This window comes from Schistocerca piceifrons, chromosome 1, assembly GCF_021461385.2.
Source record: "Schistocerca piceifrons isolate TAMUIC-IGC-003096 chromosome 1, iqSchPice1.1, whole genome shotgun sequence".
Classification (NCBI taxonomy): domain Eukaryota; kingdom Metazoa; phylum Arthropoda; class Insecta; order Orthoptera; family Acrididae; genus Schistocerca; species Schistocerca piceifrons.
The window spans coordinates 990,926,463-990,946,143 of NC_060138.1; the positions used below are offsets into that span (position 1 = coordinate 990,926,463).

Consider the following 19,681-nt stretch of genomic DNA (forward strand, 5'->3'; position numbering starts at 1 on the left):
ATAATGTTTACGTTATGTAATTTAAAGTTGATATTTGCTAATTGATACTGTCTGAAATCGAGGTATATCACTCTCTGTATGCCTTGTCAGGATTGACTGTTAGGTTCCGTCAGTCACGAAATCTTAGTCTGCATGACCTAGGTTTGAATCCATATGCAAAACGAGACGATTCGTCGTGTCATTTGAAGTTCATACATATTCTCAACTAGCTGCTCGCGAATAACTTAAATTTTTAATGTCATTTTGTGTTAAATAACAAGTACGGTATGTTACATTGAAGAGGAAATCATGAATACGACGATCTTACTACGTGCATTACCTATCTGACGTAATAATGAGAGTGGTAACATTTCAGGTATGTCATTTATTGCAATAAATGTGAGCTGACAAGCCTTAAGGACAGTCTTATCTGTGATAAGGTGTTCCCTGATATTTCTAGTATCTTGGTATTACTTTGCATCTTGTGTTATTGCGATACAGAGCAGTGTTCTGTAGTGGTGACTTGTTGGAACCATTTTCAATAGTCAAACGACTGTACCAAGTGGCGATTAGAGGACCTGCTAGACAACTGCGTTATGTGGGTTGCATGCGAACCAGGCGAAATGCAATTTAGGTCGTTCGGATACTTCTGAGCATGACTGTACATTTTGCGAAATAACTACGATTAGGAAATTCGAGAAATTAGAGCTTATACAGAGGCCTACCGATAATCATTTTTCGCACGCGCCATTCGTGACTGGAACTGGTTACCAAAAATATTCGGAGTATTGAGGTGCATGTACACTCCTGGAAATGGAAAAAAGAACACATTGACACCGGTGTGTCAGACCCACCATACTTGCTCCGGACACTGCGAGAGGGCTGTACAAGCAATGATCACACGCACGGCACAGCGGACACACCAGGAACCGCGGTGTTGGCCGTCGAATGGCGCTAGCTGCGCAGCATTTGTGCACCGCCGCCGTCAGTGTCAGCCAGTTTGCCGTGGCATACGGAGCTCCATCGCAGTCTTTAACACTGGTAGCATGCCGCGACAGCGTGGACGTGAACCGTATTTGCAGTTGACGGACTTTGAGCGAGGGCGTATAGTGGACATGCGGGAGGCCGGGTGGACGTACCGCCGAATTGCTCAACACGTGGGGCGTGAGGTCTCCACAGTACATCGATGTTGTCGCCAGTGGTTGGCGGAAGGTGCACGTGCCCGTCGACCTGGGACCGGACCGCAGCGACGCACGGATGCACGCCAAGACCGTAGGATCCTACGCAGTGCCGTAGGGGACCGCACCGCCACTTCCCAGCAAATTAGGGACACAGTTGCTCCTGGGGTATCGGCGAGGACCATTCGCAACCGTCTCCATGAAGCTGGGCTACGGTCCCGCACACCGTTAGGCCGTCTTCCGCTCACGCCCCAACATCGTGCAGCCCGCCTCCAGTGGTGTCGCGACAGGCGTGAATGGAGGGACGAATGGAGACGTGTCGTCTTCAGCGATGAGAGTCGCTTCTGCCTTGGTGCCAATGATGGTCGTATGCGTGTTTGGCGCCGTGCAGGTGAGCGCCACAATCAGGACTGCATACGACCGAGGCACACAGGGCCAACACCCGGCATCATGGTGTGGGGAGCGATCTCCTACACTGGCCGTATACACCACTGGTGATCGTCGAGGGGACACTGAATAGTGCACGGTACATCCAAACCGTCATCGAACCCATCGTTCTACCATTCCTAGACCGGCAATGGAACTTGCTGTTCCAACAGGACAATGCACATCCGCATGTATCCCGTGCCACCCAACGTGCTCTAGAAGGTGTAAGTCAACTACCCTGGCCAGCAAGATCTCCGGATCTGTCCCCCATTGAGCATGTTTGGGACTGGATGAAGCGTCGTCTCACGCGGTCTGCACGTCCAGCACGAACGCTGGTCCAACTGAGGCGCCAGGTGGAAATGGCATGGCAAGCCATTCCACAGGACTACATCCAGCATCTCTACGATCGTCTCCATGGGAGAATAGCAGCCTGCATTGCTGCGAAAGGTGGATATACACTGTACTAGTGCCGACATTGTGCATGCTCTGTTGCCTGTGTCTATGTGCCTGTGGTTCTGTCAGTGTGATCATGTGATGTATCTGACCCCAGGAATGTGTCAATAAAGTTTCCCCTTCCTGGGACAATGAATTCACGGTGTTCTTATTTCAATTTCCAGGAGTGTAGATGCAGAGTAGTGATAGTCTACTTGCAGAAAATTAGAAACCTACCACAACGATATAAAGTATCCTCTGTCACGCACTGTGTAATGGCTTGAAGTATGTACATAAATCTGGATCTAGATGTAGATGTTAACGTATATTTCTCCTACAGAGCTTCGAGCGCCTCCATATGTGGTGACGCTTCCCGCCACTCTGGCGCACAAGCAGTACATCATTACTTATTGTTACTGCAGTTTTTAAGCCATGACATTACCGTAAATTCCAAGTCGTCCCTTGGTGCAGCGCGCTACCTTCCTTCATGAGGTAAATGTCCTCTAGCGCCCAAACTTCCCCGCATCTGACCATTGCTGAGTTTTCTGCTTCGAAAAAGAAAACAGTGTCTCTCCTGCAGCTACCGCCGAACGGCATAGAGAAATTGTCAGTCACTGTATAGCAGACGTTGCTTCTGGACTATTGTTTCTGTATGGGATACCTGAGTGCAATCAGGTTTTAGGAGAGAGTGAAGGTGAAGATGGGTAGCCACCATTCATAAGACGCGCATACATGAAATATCTGAAAAACGTTGCGGTCACCTTCAACTGTTAATTTTTTTTCCAATTTACTATTGCAGTTTTTTATTTAAAACTGAAACGCAGTAGAGCTACAAAAAATTTAAGAATTGGCAACGACCACGATGTCTTTTAAAAGTTTTATCTGATCCGATCCCAGAAAACAACATGACATGCTTTATATTACATCTGTCTGAAGTATTTGAGCCATTGCGTTCAGGACGTCATGTGTGAAAAGCGCAGGTTGGGTTCTTTATAGTCAGTGTTTTCGGAACTTATGCTGATTGTCATGGAGGAGGCCTCTTTGTTCCAGACACCTCATTACATTTGAGCTCTAACTTCTGAGATGCTAATCAGATGGATGTCACAGATTACGTAAGGCAATTTGGGGATAACTTTTGCCACCCTCCTTGTGCTTTCATCCAACTGCTGGTCACAGTTCTTGTTTGAGTAACCTACAGTATATTATGAACAACTTCGCCAGAATTTCTGTATAGAATCTGACAGTCACCATTGAGCCCTGAAACCTTACTCACTATTATCGGTTTAGCTGTTTCTCAACGTGACTGACATTAATGTCAACATCATTCAAGTTTTCAGCAGTGCGAGAGCTAAATTGAAACAGTACTCTCTTTCGTTCGGAAACGATATTAATTAGTTTTCCTTTTGCTTTGCTACTCTTAATTTCAGTTCCTCTGCAATCCATGAGCGTCTGGACACTTAATTTGGTCCCACGATACTCAGAACATATGACCTGAAATTCTGTGAATTTTTTGAGAAGAATTTCGGTAGCATTAAGTATGGTAGACGTTGAACTCTCCCCCCATTGCCTTTCGCATTGGTGCAATGAATGTCAGCTTGCTCTAAGCGTATAAAAGTGTACGTTAGTGTACATGAGTAGGAAAATCAAACCCGTAATGTTCGAATACAGCAGTAACAGTAATAGTTGTGTGCTGCTTGACACACTCACGTCCGGTTAAATATATAGGCGTAACGTTGCAAAGTGATTTGAATTTGAACAAGCACTAAGGACGGTAGTATGGAAGACTAATGGCCAACTTTGGTTAACTGGGAGAATTTTAGGAAAGTGTAGCTCATATACAGAGGAGACGGCGTCTAAAACTCTAGTGGTGGCCGTTCTTGAATAGTGATTGCGGGTTTGGGATTCCCTCTGGGTCGGATTAACGGAATACATCGAAGCATTCAGACGGAACCGCTAGATTTGTTACCGGTAGGTTCGATTAGTTCTTTCGGACATGTCCGAAAGAACAGCCACCACACATACAAATATATGCGCCTTGACATCCATTAATTATCAATCAGTGCAATGCACTCTCGTGTGCTTGACTACGCAAACAGCTACATAATCTACATTACGGTCCACTTATTTCACAACATCATTTGTTACATCAGCAAAGAAAAATGTTCTTGAGTCAGCTGTCATGCTTAGTGACAAATCATTGATTTATATCAAGAAAAGCAATGGACCTAGAACAAAATCTTGTGGCACCCTCGCATCACGTGACCCTAGTTAGGTTCACTGCATGGTCCACACAATCAGAGGCCTTTGTTAAGCGAATGAAAATACCTTGTGTCCTAAACCTATCGTTTAGTCCTGCTAGTGTAACACACAATTCCATCACGATAACACCATCTGCTTTTTGATATACTACTTGTACGGAAAGAGTTGAGGGAGATAGAAGGGAAGGCGGTAGTTGATACCGGAATCAGACCTGGTTGTAGCCTGTTCCAGTTGTTATTCAATGTGTACATTGAGTAACGGCTAAACGAAGCCAAGTAAATATTTTAGAAGGTATTAGAGCTCAGGCAGAAGAAGGAGGTCATTGGGGTTTATTGATGACGTTGTAATTCTCTCACAGACGGCAAAGGATCTGGAAGAGCAGTTGAACGGAAAGGACACTGTTTTGAAAGGAGGGTGTAAGATGAACACTACCAAAAGCAAAACAAAGGTATGGAGGGTAGTCGAATGGAAATACGGCGATGCTGAAAGAACTGTACTAGGAAATGAGACACACTTAAAGTGTTTTTCTATTTTGGCAGTAAAATATCTGACGATGGCTGAAGTAGAGAAGACAGAAAATGTAGACGAGCCACGGTGAGGAAATCGTTTCTGAGGAAGAGAAATTTGTTATTATCTCTACATTTCTATATCATATACAAACTGAAGGCGCTTTCTCGCATCCGTCATCATATGTAGGCTATTCTCAGGAAATGCTGTAAGGAATTTGATCCCGTTTCGAGTAATAGATACAATGATGCACAAAGAAAGCATTTATATATAATTTATAAATATTTTGTAAGATTTGTCTGAATTATGATGAATGAAACTTAAATTGTTAAAACGATACCATTGTCATCTAGCGCACTGCTGCCACAACCCATTAGAGCAGCAGAGCCTCGATAACGCAGTAAATCGGACAAAACTCGCATCTGGTGTCGTGGACTGATGTTTGCTCCACTGTTGGTCAAAAAAGGAATTAAACTTTTACAAATGTTATAATGTTTTTAATGTACTGTGTAATGTATGTGGAGAAACGACTGTAAATGTTAATGGGCTGTAATATCAAAAGCTTCTGTCAATGTAGTGGCTGGAAACTGAAAGATCGAATCTTATCAGGGACACTTTATACTGTAAATTCTTGTTTCCCTGACATTTTCTATTTTATTTTTATTTTCTTGGTCATTAGTCTTTTGACTGGTTTGTGCGGCCCGCCACGAATTCCTCTACTGTGCCTAACTCTTCATCTCAGACGGCGGGGTCAGGGATTTTCCCTACCTCTAGATGACTGGGTGTTTGTGTTGTCCTCATCATTTCATCACCATTCATAAAAGTTGCGAGTTTGAACTGAGCAAAGGTTGGGAATTTGTACGGGCGCTGATAACCGAGCAGTTGAGCACCTCACAAGCCAAACATCATCCTCATCTTCATCTCAGAGTAGCACTTCCAACCTACGTCCTCAATTATTTGCTGGATGTATTCCAGTCTCTGTCTTCCTCTACAGTTTTTGACCTCTACAGCTCCGTCCATTACCATGGAAGTCATTCCCTTTTGTCTTAACAGATGTCCTATCATCATGTCCCTTCTCCTTGTTTTCCACATATTCCTTTCCTCTCCGACTCTACGCAGATCCTCCTCATTCCTTACCTTATCAGCCCATCTAATTTTCAACATTCGTCTGTAGCATTACATCTCAAATGGTTCTACGCTCTTCTGTTTCGGTTTTCCCAAAGTCTTCGTTTAACTGCCGTACAAAGCTGTGCTTCAAACGTACTTTACCAATCGCAATTCGCGCTCTTTATTGACTGCAGATTTTCGAACAATGGGGCAGTGAGTTATTCAGCTTCAAAATATCGTTACGTATATGACCAATAACGAAAAGATAACCCCTTATAATCAGACTGTGATGCGAGACTTACAATTTGAAATAATCAAATATTTTTACATGTGGTTTCCCTCCAGTCGTTTGAGAACAGTTGCTTGCGAGAAACCAACACGAATCCAAAACATGTAGAGATTTGTTTTTTATACTACAAATAAAATTTTTTCCGATAAAGTACTTCAGCATCTTTGCTTTGTTAAGGTATTACAGCCTATTAAAATCTATAGTTCTTGTTCCACATACATTACACAGCACATTAAAAAGTGTTATAACATTTGTAAACGTTTCATTCATCATACGACAAACAGTGGAGCAAATATTAGACCCCGACACCAGATGCAAATTTGGTCCTGTTTACTGTGTTATCGAGGTGCTGCTCTATTGGGTTATGGCACCAGTTCGCTAGATAACAATGGAATCGTTTAATTTCATCATAAAGTTCTTCCAAGAGTGCTGCAGATAACTCAGCCCTCAGCTTTCGGCCTTCCTTGAATCAAACCTAGGTGTCAATGCGATCCTCCGCATCCCATGAGATGTAACTCCAAAAGCCAATTCAGTATGGAACACAAAACATTCAGCCGGACAACTGTCCTGTTGTGAGCTGCTTACTTCGTGTTAGGTATCTGTATGTGGCGATACTCAAGTACTTAATGCTCTTCTCTGAAATTTATTCGTAACTCCACGCAATGGCCCGCAAACAAAATACGCGAAACCACTAAAGCCGTCTGGCCGTAGATACTAAATGCTGCCCCTGCGAAACCGGAGCGCGTTGCTAGTATGATATAAATTTAAGTGTCAACAAGAGTCTTCTGAAAGTACACTGCTGGCCATTAAAATTGCTACACCACGAAGATGAAGTGTTACAGACGCGAAATTTAACCGACAGGAATAAGGTGCTGTGATATGCAAATGATCAGCTTTTCAGAGCATTCACACAAGGCTGGCGCCGGTGGCGACAGCTTCAACGTGCTGGCATGAGGAAAGGTTCCAACAGATTTCTCATACACAAACAGCAGTTGACCGGCGTTGCCTGGTGAAACGTTGTTGTGATGCCTCGGGTAAGGAGGAGAAATGCATACCATTACGTTTCCGACTTTGATAAAGGTCGGATTGTAACCTATCGCGATTGCGGTTTATCGTATCGCTACATTGCTGCTCGCGTTGGTCGACGTCCAATGACTGTTAGCAGAAATGGAATCTGTGGGTTCAGCAGGGTAATACGGAACGTCGTGCTGGATCCCAATGGCCACGTATGACTAGCAGCTGAAATGACAGGCATCTTATCTTCATGGCTGTAACGGATCGTGCAGCCATGTCTCGATCACTGAATCAACAGATGGGGACGTTTACAAGACGTCTGCACGAAGAATTCGACGACGTTTGCAGCAGCATGGACTATCAGCTCGGAGATCGTGGGTGCGGTTACCCTTGATTCGGATGAATCCAGGTTCTGTTTACAGCATCATGATTGTCGCATCCGTGTTTGGTGACATCGCGGTGAACGCACATTGGAAGCGTGTATTCGTCATCGCCATATTGGCGTATCAGCCGGCGTGATGGTATGGGGTGCCGTTTGTTACACGTCTCGGTCACCTCTTGTTCGCATTGACAGCAATTTGAACAGTGGACGTTACATTTCAGATGTGTTACGACCCGTGGCTCTACCCTTCATTCGATCCCTGTGAAACCCTACATTTCACCAGGATAATGCACGACCGCATGTTGGTGGTCTTGTATGGGCCTTTCGGGATACAGAAAATGTTCGACATCTGCCCTGTCCAGCACATTCTCCAGATCTCTCAGCAATTGAAATCGTCTGGTCAATGGTGGCCGAGCAACTGGCTCGTCACAATACGCCAGTCACTACTCTTGATGAACTGTGGTATCGTGTTGAAGCTGCATGGGCAGCTGTACCTGTACACGCCATCCAAGCTCTGTTTTACTCACTGCCCAGGCGTATCAAGGCCGTTATTACGGCCAGAGGTTGTTGTTCTGGGTACTGATTTCTGAGGATCTATGCACCCAAATTGCTTGAAAATGTAATCACACGTCAGTTCTAGTATAATATATCTGTCCAATGAATACCCGTTTATCATCTGCATTTCTTCTTGGTGTAGCAATTTTAATGGTCAATAGTGTATTATGGGGTGTACTCATCTATGGAGATGAAACATGGACGATAAATATTTTAGGCAAGAAGAGAGTAGAAACTTTCGAAATGTAGTCCTACTGAAGAATGCTGAAGATTAGTTCCGTAGATCACGTAACTAATGCGGAGGTAATGAATGGAATTGGAGAGGATAGAAATTATTGCCAATAACCTGACTAGAAGAAGGGAGAGGTTGATAGGGCATATTCTGAGACGTCAAGGGATCACCTGTTTAGTTTTGGAGAGGAGTGTGGTGCGTAAAATTTATAGAGGGAGACCAAATATAGAATGCAGGTTCAAATGGATTTAGGAAGCAGATTTAGACTTGCACAGTACAGAGTCGCATCAAACAAGACTTCAACCTGAAGACCACAGAAACATGCTTACGCTGACCTACGGGTAAACACTGTGCGCTTACCTTGTAGCCCCTGAGGTTGTCCACGACGCAGGCCATGACAGCGGTGCCGCCCACCGTCACGGTCACGTTCGGGATGGGCTCAGCAAATCGCGGGTACAGCGACTCTGAAACAAGCATATAACACACATGCATACAACGATCAATATAGACATGTTCTGTATTGTAAAAATACAGAATATCTCGACAACACCGTTTCATGAAGTCTTCTCTTGATTCTAGACAGTAAACTGGCGTGTAGGAAGGAAAATTAGGTGTTAATGTCCCGTGGTCATTAGAGCCCAAACGTGTATGGTACATGGGTGAGGAGGTAAGTCAGCCTAGTACATTTCACAGTTCATTCGCCGTAACCGATATCTGAAACGCACGAACATACACTGAAGCGCAAAAGAAACTGGTATAAGCCTACGTATTCAAGTACAGAGATGTGTAAACAGGCAGAAAACGGCGACGAGGTCGGCAACGCCTATATAAGACAACAAGTGTCTGGCGCAGTTGTTAAATCACTTACTGCTGCTACAAAGGCAGCTTATCAAGATTTGAGAGACTTTGAACGTTGTGTTATAGTCGGCGCACGAGCGATGGGACACAGCATCTCCGAGGTAGCGATGAATTGGGGATTTTCGGGCGTGGCCATTTTGCGAGTGTGCCATGAATATCAGAAACCCGGTAAAACATCAGACCCTGTCATCGCTGCGGCTGGAGAAAGGCCTACAAGAACGGGACCGACTGGAGAGAATCGTTCAACGTGACAGAAGTGCAACCCTTCCGCAAATTGCTGCAGATTTCAATGCTGGGCCATCAACAAGTGTCAGCGTGCGAACCATTCAACGAAACATCATCATTCAACGAAGGCCCACTGGTATACACTTGATTACTGCACGGCACAAGGCTTTACGCCTCCCCTGGGCCCGTCAACACCGACAATGGACTGTTGATGACTGGAAACATGTTGCCTGGTCGGACGAGTCTCGTTTCAAATTGTATCGAGTTGATGGACGTGCACGGGTATGGAGGAAACCTCATGAATCAATGGACGGTGCTTGTCAGCAGGGGACTGTTCAAGCTGATGGAGGCTCTGGGCCGTGTCCAGTCGGAGTGGTATGGGACCCCTGATACGTCTAGAAACGACTCTGACAGGTGACACGTACGTAAGCATCCTGTCTTATCACATGCATCCATTAATGTCCATTGTGCATTCCTACAGATTGGGCAATTACAGCACGACAATGCGACACCCCTCACGTCCAAAATGCTACAGAGTGGCTCCACAACACTCTTCTGAGTTTAAACACATCCGCTGGTCACTAAACTCCACAGATATGAACACTATTGAGCATCTCTGGGATGCCTTGGCACGTGCTGTTCAGAAGAGATCTCCACCCCGTTGTACTGTTACGGATTGATGGACAGCCATGCATGATTCATTGTGTCAGTTCCCTTCAGCACTAGTTCAGACATTAGTCGAGTCCATGCCACGTCATGTTGTGGCGTTTCTGCGTGCTCACGAGGGCCCAATACCACATTAGGCAGGTGTACCAGTTTCTTTGGCTCTTCAGTGTATTTTCCTCCTGTGCCTTACTACACTGGTTTAGGCCAACTACTAATCTCAGCTCTGACTCTTTAGTACCGTCCCCCTTTTGCCCTTTTAATTCTTGCGTATTTGCACTATGCCATCTAGTGTTAATCTAATAATTCGCTTATCTGATTCAGGAGTTGAAATAGTACACATTTGCATCCGGAGCAGGACTGAGGTAGTATTTGAAAGTAATGTTCAGCTTGAAAACAACTGGTAAAAGGCGAATAGAGCTATAAACTAGCACAACCTCACCACTGTTGGTTGTATCAAATGGAGCGACGTATCCTGAGCCACTTGTTCGGCAGCACAGCTTGTCTCCTGATGTATCACAACATCACTGCTGTTACTAGCACTCCCCTCCGGACTATCCACCAATCTAGTAGAATCAGATTACATGAAACGAAATTCTCTAAATTTGTAACTTTGCCAATTTTCGTCATACGCTCTAATGTAAATGTAAATGAACTAGTCTAACAGACGTGACAGATATATGTGTGTGTATTGATTTTTGTCATTAACAGATAATAGAAAGCTTAACGCTCGATGAATACGATTAGCAACCCTTTCACAAGCTGCCACCCACGGGTTTTCTGTAGCTTAACGTACAGAGCTCTGTCACACTTGACTCTGCCTTTTACTCTTTTATGCAACCAGTCGGGTCCATCCGATATGCTTCTTCTCCGGTAACTATGCTTCATGCCAGGTATTATCTCACTCAACTCCGGCTGTCGCTCTTCTCGTCTCTGTATCCATTGTGTCACAACTATAGGAAAGGACTTAGTCCTTTCTAAAAGAACTCGTAACTGCCTCGGTATGGTTTTTCACCGCGATGTTGCCTATCTTTATTCCAAATTGTAGGTAGTATGCTTAGATTTTCTGTTACTTACCGTTTTCTCATCAAACGTTGTTTGTAATGCTTACTCGTATTTCTTGTGTTCCATCAACTTGTACCTCTGTACTACGCTTCAGTTCTCTTACAAGTTTTAAGCTAAATACGATATTCTTATCCATTCTGAGACTGTTTGTGTTAGTACCATAAGGTCATATAAAAGGAATGTTGCTATGGAGACTGTGTACTTCCGTTTACTTAGATCCTTCTTTGCTTTCTCACAGCACTAAGGAAACGCAGAACAAGGCTTGTTTTTAAGATATAGGACGTGTTACTGAAGGCCCCAGCGAAGATCTACGCATTCCATGGTCCAATATGTTATTGAATGAGCGTCATGTGACCCGACTGGCAACTTTGCGCTTCTGCAGAAATACATATACACTCCTGGAAATGGAAAAAAGAACACATTGACACCGTTGTGTCAGACGCACCATACTTGCTCCGGACACTGCGAGAGGGCTGTACAAGCAATGATCACACGCACGGCACAGCGGACACACCAGGAACCGCGGTGTTGGCCGTCGAATGACGCTAGCTGCGCAGCATTTGTGCACCGCCGCCGTCAGTGTCAGCCAGTTTGCCGTGGCATACGGAGCTCCATCGCAGTCTTTAACACTGGTAGCATGCCGCGACAGCGTGGACGTGAACCGTATGTGCAGTTGACGGACTTTGAGCGAGGGCGTATAATGGGCATGCGGGAGGCCGGGTGGACGTACCGCCGAATTGCTCAACACGTGGGGCGTGAGGTCTCCACAGTACATCGATGTTGTCGCCAGTGGTCGGCGGAAGGTGCATGTGCCCGTCGACCTGGGACCGGACCGCAGCGACGCACGGATGCACGCCAAGACCGTAGGATCCTACGCAGTGCCGTAGGGGACCGCACCGCCACTTCCCAGCAAATTAGGGACACTGTTGCTCCTGGGGTATCGGCGAGGACCATTCGCAACCGTCTCCATGAAGCTGGGCTACGGTCCCGCACACCGTTAGGCCGTCTTCCGCTCACGCCCCAACATCGTGCAGCCCGCCTCCAGTGGTGTCGCGACAGTCGTGAATGGAGGGACGAATGGAGACGTGTCGTCTTCAGCGATGAGAGTCGCTTCTGCCTTGGTGCCAATGATGGTCGTATGCGTGTTTGGCGCCGTGCAGGTGAGCGCCACAATCAGGACTGCATACGACCGAGGCACACAGGGCCAACACCCGGCATCATGGTGTGGGGAGCGATCTCCTACACTGGCCGTACACCACTGGTGATCGTCGAGGGGACACTGAATAGTGCACGGTACATCCAAATCGTCATCGAACCCATCGTTCTACCATTCCTAGACCGGCAAGGGAACTTGCTGTTCCAACCGGACAATGCACGTCCGCATGTATCCCGTGCCACCCAACGTGCTATAGAAGGTGCTGGCCAGCAAGATCTCCGGATCTGTCCCCCATTGAGCATGTTTGGGACTGGATGAAGCGTCGTCTCACGCGGTCTGCACGTCCAGCACGAACGCTGGTCCAACTGAGGCGCCAGGTGGAAATGGCATGGCAAGCCATTCCACAGGACTACATCCAGCATCTCTACGATCGTCTCCATGGGAGAATAGCAGCCTGCATTGCTGCGAAAGGTGGATATACACTGTACTAGTGCCGACATTGTGCATGCTCTGTTGCCTGTGTCTATGTGCCTGTGGTTCTGTCAGTGTGATCATGTGATGTATCTGACCCCAGGAATGTGTCAATAAAGTTTCCCCTTCCTGGGACAATGAATTCACGGTGTTCTTATTTCAATTTCCAGGAGTGTATATTCCCAGACACAAAAAATTACCAACAACAGAAACAGAACCACAAGGAAAACAGCTTTGATTACAAGTTCCTTGCTTCGAAGCAAGTAAGAAAATTAAAATACCGTCGTTCATGTGAAGCAGAATTAATAAGACAGAAGAAAATTGAAAATCTCGTGTTGCAGCATTTTCGGGGTTAGCACTGGAGAAAGGCTGGAACTTGCTTTTATGAAATCTAGTAGTTTTCGAACCACTGTACCGAGTGACGCGGAGCAGTAGTTTCGACACTTGGAAAGTTTCATTTCATCTTTATTCACTGTGAAATTTGTTGCAGAACCCATTTAGTATTTTTCCTCTCTCATTCCTACTACCGAACTCATACTCTTCCGCAGCTCTCTTCTATTCCCTCTCTTGCTACAGCGGTGCAATCCCCCATGACTTTGGGAACACAAAGAAGAATTTGTGGTGGATCGTATCCATCCAAAAAGAAGACTGATGAGTTGAACACTTTATTTGCGATGATGAGTACCTCAGTATGCAGTTGAATAAGAAGGTTAATCACTGAAAAGAGCAATCACGGAAGCTGGAGGTACAGAAACAGTTACTAGGAAAGTTATGGTGAAGAAACATTGGGTAATGGAATAAATGCTTCAATTGATTTATGAAGCAAGCAGCAACAAAAATGTTCAGCGAAAGAAAAGAATGAAATTAAAAGTAAGTGCTTCGCAGGGAAGATGAAACGACTACACGAAAAATGTCTAGAAATCGAAAAAGAGATGTCCACCGGAAGATTTCATTCAGAATACAGAAAAGTCAGTTGAAATTAAAAGCAAGGTAAGCAACAGTAATGGTACAACAAAATTTTCACCTGCAACATTAATGATACAGTGAGAGAGCGGCTGGTTTGAAAGAGTACATTGAAGGCCTCTACGACGGTGTGGATTTGTCTGAATGTCATGACAGCAGAAGAAACGTAAGTCAGTATGGATTATATACGGGATCGGTTATTACATACAGACTTTAACAGAGCTTTAGAACATCTGAGAAAAAGACAGAAGAGGTAGATAACACTACTTCGAAATTTCTAATGTGTGTAGGGGAAATTGGACACAAACGACCATTGTAGTGTGTAGAATCTACGAGACTGGCGACGTATGACGTACCAACAGACTTTTAGAAAACTACCGCTCAGACAGTTCCGAAGGTAGCAAGGGTAGATTAATGGGAAAACTATCACACAATCAACTTAAAAGTTCATGCACCCAAGTTCCTGACAAGATTAATATATAGAAGAATGGAAAAGAAAACTGAGGATCTGTTACACGACCATATTGGGTTCAGGAAAGGTAAAATCGCCAGAGAGGCAGGTCTGACGCTGTGCTTGATAAGGGAACCAAGACTGAAGCAAACTCAAGACACGCTCATAAGAATCGTCGACCCAGAAAAAGTGTTTGACAATCTAAAGTGGTACAAGATGTTCGAAATTTTGAGACCAATAGGCGTACGCTGTACAATATGTATAAGAAACAAAAGGGAACAACGAAACTGGTTGACCAAGAACGAAGTGCTCAGAATAAAAAGTGTGTAAGACAGCGAAGCATTCTTTGCCCCCAGCTCTTCAGTCTATACATCGAAGGTACAGTAACAGAAATGTAATAAAGGTTCAAGAGTGTGATTAAAATTCATGGTTATAGGATCTCAGTGATGACATTACTATCCTCAGTGAAAGTGAAGAAGAATTACAGGAGTTATTGAATGGAATGATTAGTCTCCTGAGAACAGAATATAGACTGAGAGTAAACAGTAGTGCTACTCTGAGACGAGTAGGTTGGTGCACGGAAGGAAATCGTGGTGGACCCCAGTAAACTAGTCAGAACACTGAATAAACTAGTCAGAACACTGATGACCCAAAATAAAAATAAAAAATTGTACAGAAAACTGTACTGAGGGTTTTGCTTAGGCGGTCCTGCAGATGATTGATAGTATCTTTGGAGTTGTCTTATAGTTTGTTGTCTTGAGGTTAACTAGACAAGTTAATTTTATTGTGTTTTTCTGCTGGGGTGAAGTTGATTTGAATTTTGTTTTCATATTGTTACAGCTATTTTATGTTGTTTGTCTCCTGTTGAGCCCTGGCTTCAAGAACTGTACTGGGCCATTAATTAATTTCTGGTTTTTTATAATTTTTCTCTTCTCGAGAAGAATATTTTATAATTGGTAATTAACGCAACCAGCCACAAATACTTTTTAAATGTTTTATTTTAGTGCCATAACCGATTTCGGGCTACCACACTCATCATGAGATGGCTAATATTTTTCGTTACATAGATGATGTTTTCATCAACAGCAGGTCGTCTGTTGATCAAAACATATATGTAACGAAAAATATTAGCCTCTGAAGATGGACATGGTAGCCCGGAACCGGTTATGGCACTAAAATAAATATATTTGAAAAGTATTTGTGGCTGGTTCCACGATCCACCAAATATCATAAACGGTCGCGGACTTTAATAAAATAATATAGAATGTTTTACGTTTAATAAATTTCTACAACTGAGCCCACGCCGTCACAATCTCCAGATCGAGCTCCACTTCCACTCAAATACTACGACACATATCAAAGAAGGGATAACGGAAATAAAAGAAACGTTCAAGTGTGGGATTAAAATCCAAGGTGAAAGGATATCGACGATAAGATTCACCGACGGCATTGCAATACTTGCTGAAAGTGAATATTAATTACATGTTCTGTTGAATGGAATAAACAGTCTAATGAGAATAGGATACGACTAAGAGGAAGCCGATGAAAGACGAAAGTAATGAGAAATAGCAGATATGAGATTAGCTTTAAACTTAACATAAAAATTGGGGACTGCGAATTATAGGAGATGAAGGAATTCTGTTACTTAGACAGCAAAATAACCCACGACGGACGAAGCAAGGAGGGCATATAAAGCTAACTTGGAATGACAAAGACGGCATTTCCGGCCGAAGAATTCTACCAGTATCAAACATCGGACTTGGAGAATGAAATTTTTCAGGACGGACATTTGGAGTACTGCATTGTATGAAAGTTAATCATGCACTGTGAGATACCCGGAAAAGGATGGAATCGAAACACTTGAGATGCGTCGCTAGAGAAGGATGTTGGGAATTAGGTGGACTGATAAGAAGAGAGGAGGAGGGTATCCGCACAATCAGCGAGGAGAGAAAGATTTAAAACGTTGATAAGAACGGTAGGGACATTGTAAAAACATCTGATAATAACATCGGTGATACTAGAGAGAGCGGCAGATGGTGAAGGCTGTAGGGGAAGACAGAAATTAGAATACAGCAAACAAATAATTGAGGTCATTGTGTGCAAGTGCTGGTCTGAGATGAAGAGATTGGCGCAGGAGAGGAATTCGTGACGGGCCGCACGAAACACGCCAGAGGTCTGGTTGAGAACAACAAACTATTTTCAGTTATTATCGTCAACGTGAAATATTTATTTATGTTCTTTGTTAGCTAGCAGTCCCTCTACACGTCTTCCTACATTTTGTAACTGTCTTCTGGCGATGCAACATTTCTCTTTAAAAAAAATCATGGTTTGAGAACGTCCCCAACTATGCCTACACTGTCGCTCTTAAACAACACTCCCTTTAGTTACTTCCTAAATTATATCTACATAAGGTGGTTTCCTTTATCTGGGAGGAAATACTGAATTCAGTCCCAAAATTTGCTCCGATACTCGGTACGTTTGTATTTTGTTCATTAAACGATCGTGTATCGAATGCCTTGCGGAAGGAGGAACACTGCGTGGGCGCAGTTGCTTATGGTGCTCTAGATCTCATAGAAGGATAGAGAGAGATGAGTATTGCAAGATCTTTTTATACAGTCATTGTTGATTTTTTATCGGTTTTCGATCTCTAAAAATATCGTAATGCGCATTAATTAATTCATCTCTCTAGCAGCTATAGATCAGTTCACCACTAGTTTCATTACTGCTTTTCGTACTAGTACACATTCGCAAATCCTCGATCACTGTAGCACCTTAATCTACCTAATTTCTTCTCATTTCTGGCAGTCACTAACTAGCTCCGCTAGCGGCAATCCCCTGCACAATTTAAATTTACTCCGGGGTCAAAAAAATCATGAGATAGTATATGCAAATATAGCGATGGCGGTAGCATTGCGTACACAAGGTGATTCATGTGAAGAGGTTTCCGACGCAATTATGACCAGACGATGAGAATTAACAGACTGAACGCAATATGGTAGTTGGACCTACATGGTATTCACAGTCCCAAGAGTGGTTCTGGAATACCAAATTTCAGGCATTATGTCCCACCACGGACAACACGGTAGTCGACCGCTTTCATTTGACGACAGCGAGCACCAGCGTTTGCGTAGAGCTGTCAGTAATAACGCACGAGCAACACTGCGTGAAATATCCGCAGAAATCAGTGTGGGTCGCACCGCAGACCACCGACAAGTACCTTTGCTAACAGGAAATCACCTGCAGCGTCTCTCCTGGGTTCGAGATCATATCGGTTGAACCCTAGACAATTGGAAAACCGTGGCCTGGTCAGATGAGTCCCGATTCCAGTTGGTAAGAACTGATGGTAGAGTTTGACTGTGGTGGAGACCTCACGGAGCCATGGATTCAGGTTATCAACAAGACACTCTGCATGCGGGTTGTGACTCCATAATGGTGTTGGTTGTGTTTACATGGTATGGACTGAGTGGTCTGGTGCAACTTAACCGATCATTGAATATAAGTCGTTACGTTCGGCTAGTTAAAGACCATTTGGAGCCATTCATGCACTTAATATGCCCAAACAGCGATGTCACGTCACTGGGCCATAATTCTTCACGGTTGGTTTGAAAAATGTTGTGGACAGTTCGAGCGAATAATCTGGCCACCCAGATAGCTCGACGTGTATCACATGAAACATTTATGGGATATAATCGAGATGTCAGTTCGTGCAAAAGATCTTGCACTGACAACACTTTCGCAATTATCGACGGCTCCATATTTCTGCAGGGGACTTCCAGCGACTTCATGAATCTATGTCACGTGGCACTGCAGCACTACGCTGGGTAAAAGGAGGTCCATGGAGATATTACGAGGTGTCCCAGACCTTTTTCATCTCATTGTACAGTGTGTAGTAATAGCCTGCTCAGTCTGGTTCTTCTCCCATTCAAGAATTGTTTCGAATAAGTTACTCCGTTTTTTTTTTTTTTTCTCACATTCAGCCGCTTCACTTGGTAAATACCATTACGGTTAGCAGACTGATGAGGGACAAAGCGGATTTGCGATGAAACTTCCTCACTGACAACCCTCAAGTGAAGGTGAGATATTTCAACTAATCGTGCACGCAAGACTTTAACATGGTCTAGCCGTCAAAACTGCCAGGGAATGACCAAGCTGTACATAACAACAACACTGGTCAAAATGAGTCGTCCTATATCCAATTCTATTCTCACCAAATCCCTGTTAGTTATGAGAACTTCGCACAAGGATGCTTGGCTACCTGCAAAATACTAACAGACAGCCGTAATCCTGTGATGTAGAAAAATGTGTGTGAACAGATTTATCGACGACTATAAGACCAGTTCCCGAATGAGGAAAGATACGAATACGTCGCTTACTAATACTGTATCTCAACCAGTGCCTATATTCCCATAGCTAAGACATTCATCGTCCACCTTCTCCAGAGATTCTCCAGCTTTCCACCGCTAGGCCGCTGGTGAAGTTATCGAATCCGGCGTCGATTTCCTCGGTCCTCAATGACTAAATTTTTGATTCAAAACAGGAATATCGAAACGCACACAGTATATAACTATACGCAGTGCATCCCACGAACAGTTTTCAGTTATTAGGAAAGGAAGTCTTGTCGTTCCAGCATTATTCAACGGAAGCTCCTCGCGCGTGTATTGTCGCTCTACCGGTGGCGCCCGCCTTCTCCGCCCTCAGGCACTGCCTGCAACAACATTCTGGCAATTTGTTTGTTACCTGCATGCTATGACCTCACAACATCATGCTCCAGAAAGTTTGTTTTAGTGGTGCTGTAGTACCGTCTGTTTGTAAACGGTCTCAACCTCTTAAACAGAGTCATCCCTCTATCCTCACCTCGCGAGGATGTGTAACATATGGTGGCGTTGTGGGCATATGACACGGCAAGGAAGGTATGAAAGTAAAAGAGAAACGAATGGGGAAGTACCCTAGTGACGATATGAGCTCCAATAAGCGACATATAAGATTGGAAAATGGTTGAAGGACAGTGAAAGCACGAATAAGCGACGATGTGTCGGACGACCACAGTTCATCACAGAACGTTGAGGTCGAAGGCTTTCCCGTTGTGTCAAGTAGAATAGGTAGGGATCTCTGGCAGATCTGACGACAGAGTATAATCCTGGTGGAGACAGAAATCTTTCGGAGCACTCCATTCAGCGCACAGTTTTGAACACTAGGCTTCTTGGAAAACGACTTTTAACGACTCTTATGTGTTCCCATGTCGAACCTACAAGATCGTCAATTACGATTGTAGTTTATTACGTGACAGTGAGATTGGACAGTGGTCCAGTGCAAACTGTCAGCTTGTCGAATGGATCATATATCTTGTTACACAATATCGATGGTCGTGAACTGTTACGCCGTCATCCAGACGAGCGGCATCATGATATGTACCATGTTATGGGAGACGTTCACCGAGCTTGTACAGGTCCTTGCATGTTTGATGTGTTC

General features: G+C 44.3%; 1 protein-coding gene across 1 annotated transcript in view; it reads right to left on the reverse strand.

The window, feature by feature from the left end:
- Nucleotides 1–19,681, reverse strand: part of LOC124777019 (lachesin-like) — a 1,140,424-nt gene that overhangs the window by 149,349 nt on the left and 971,394 nt on the right. Inside the window, exon 4 of the mRNA XM_047252275.1 lies at nucleotides 8,721–8,824. Coding sequence (XP_047108231.1) covers nucleotides 8,721–8,824 — 104 coding nt within the window. The remainder of the gene's footprint in view (nucleotides 1–8,720; nucleotides 8,825–19,681) is intronic.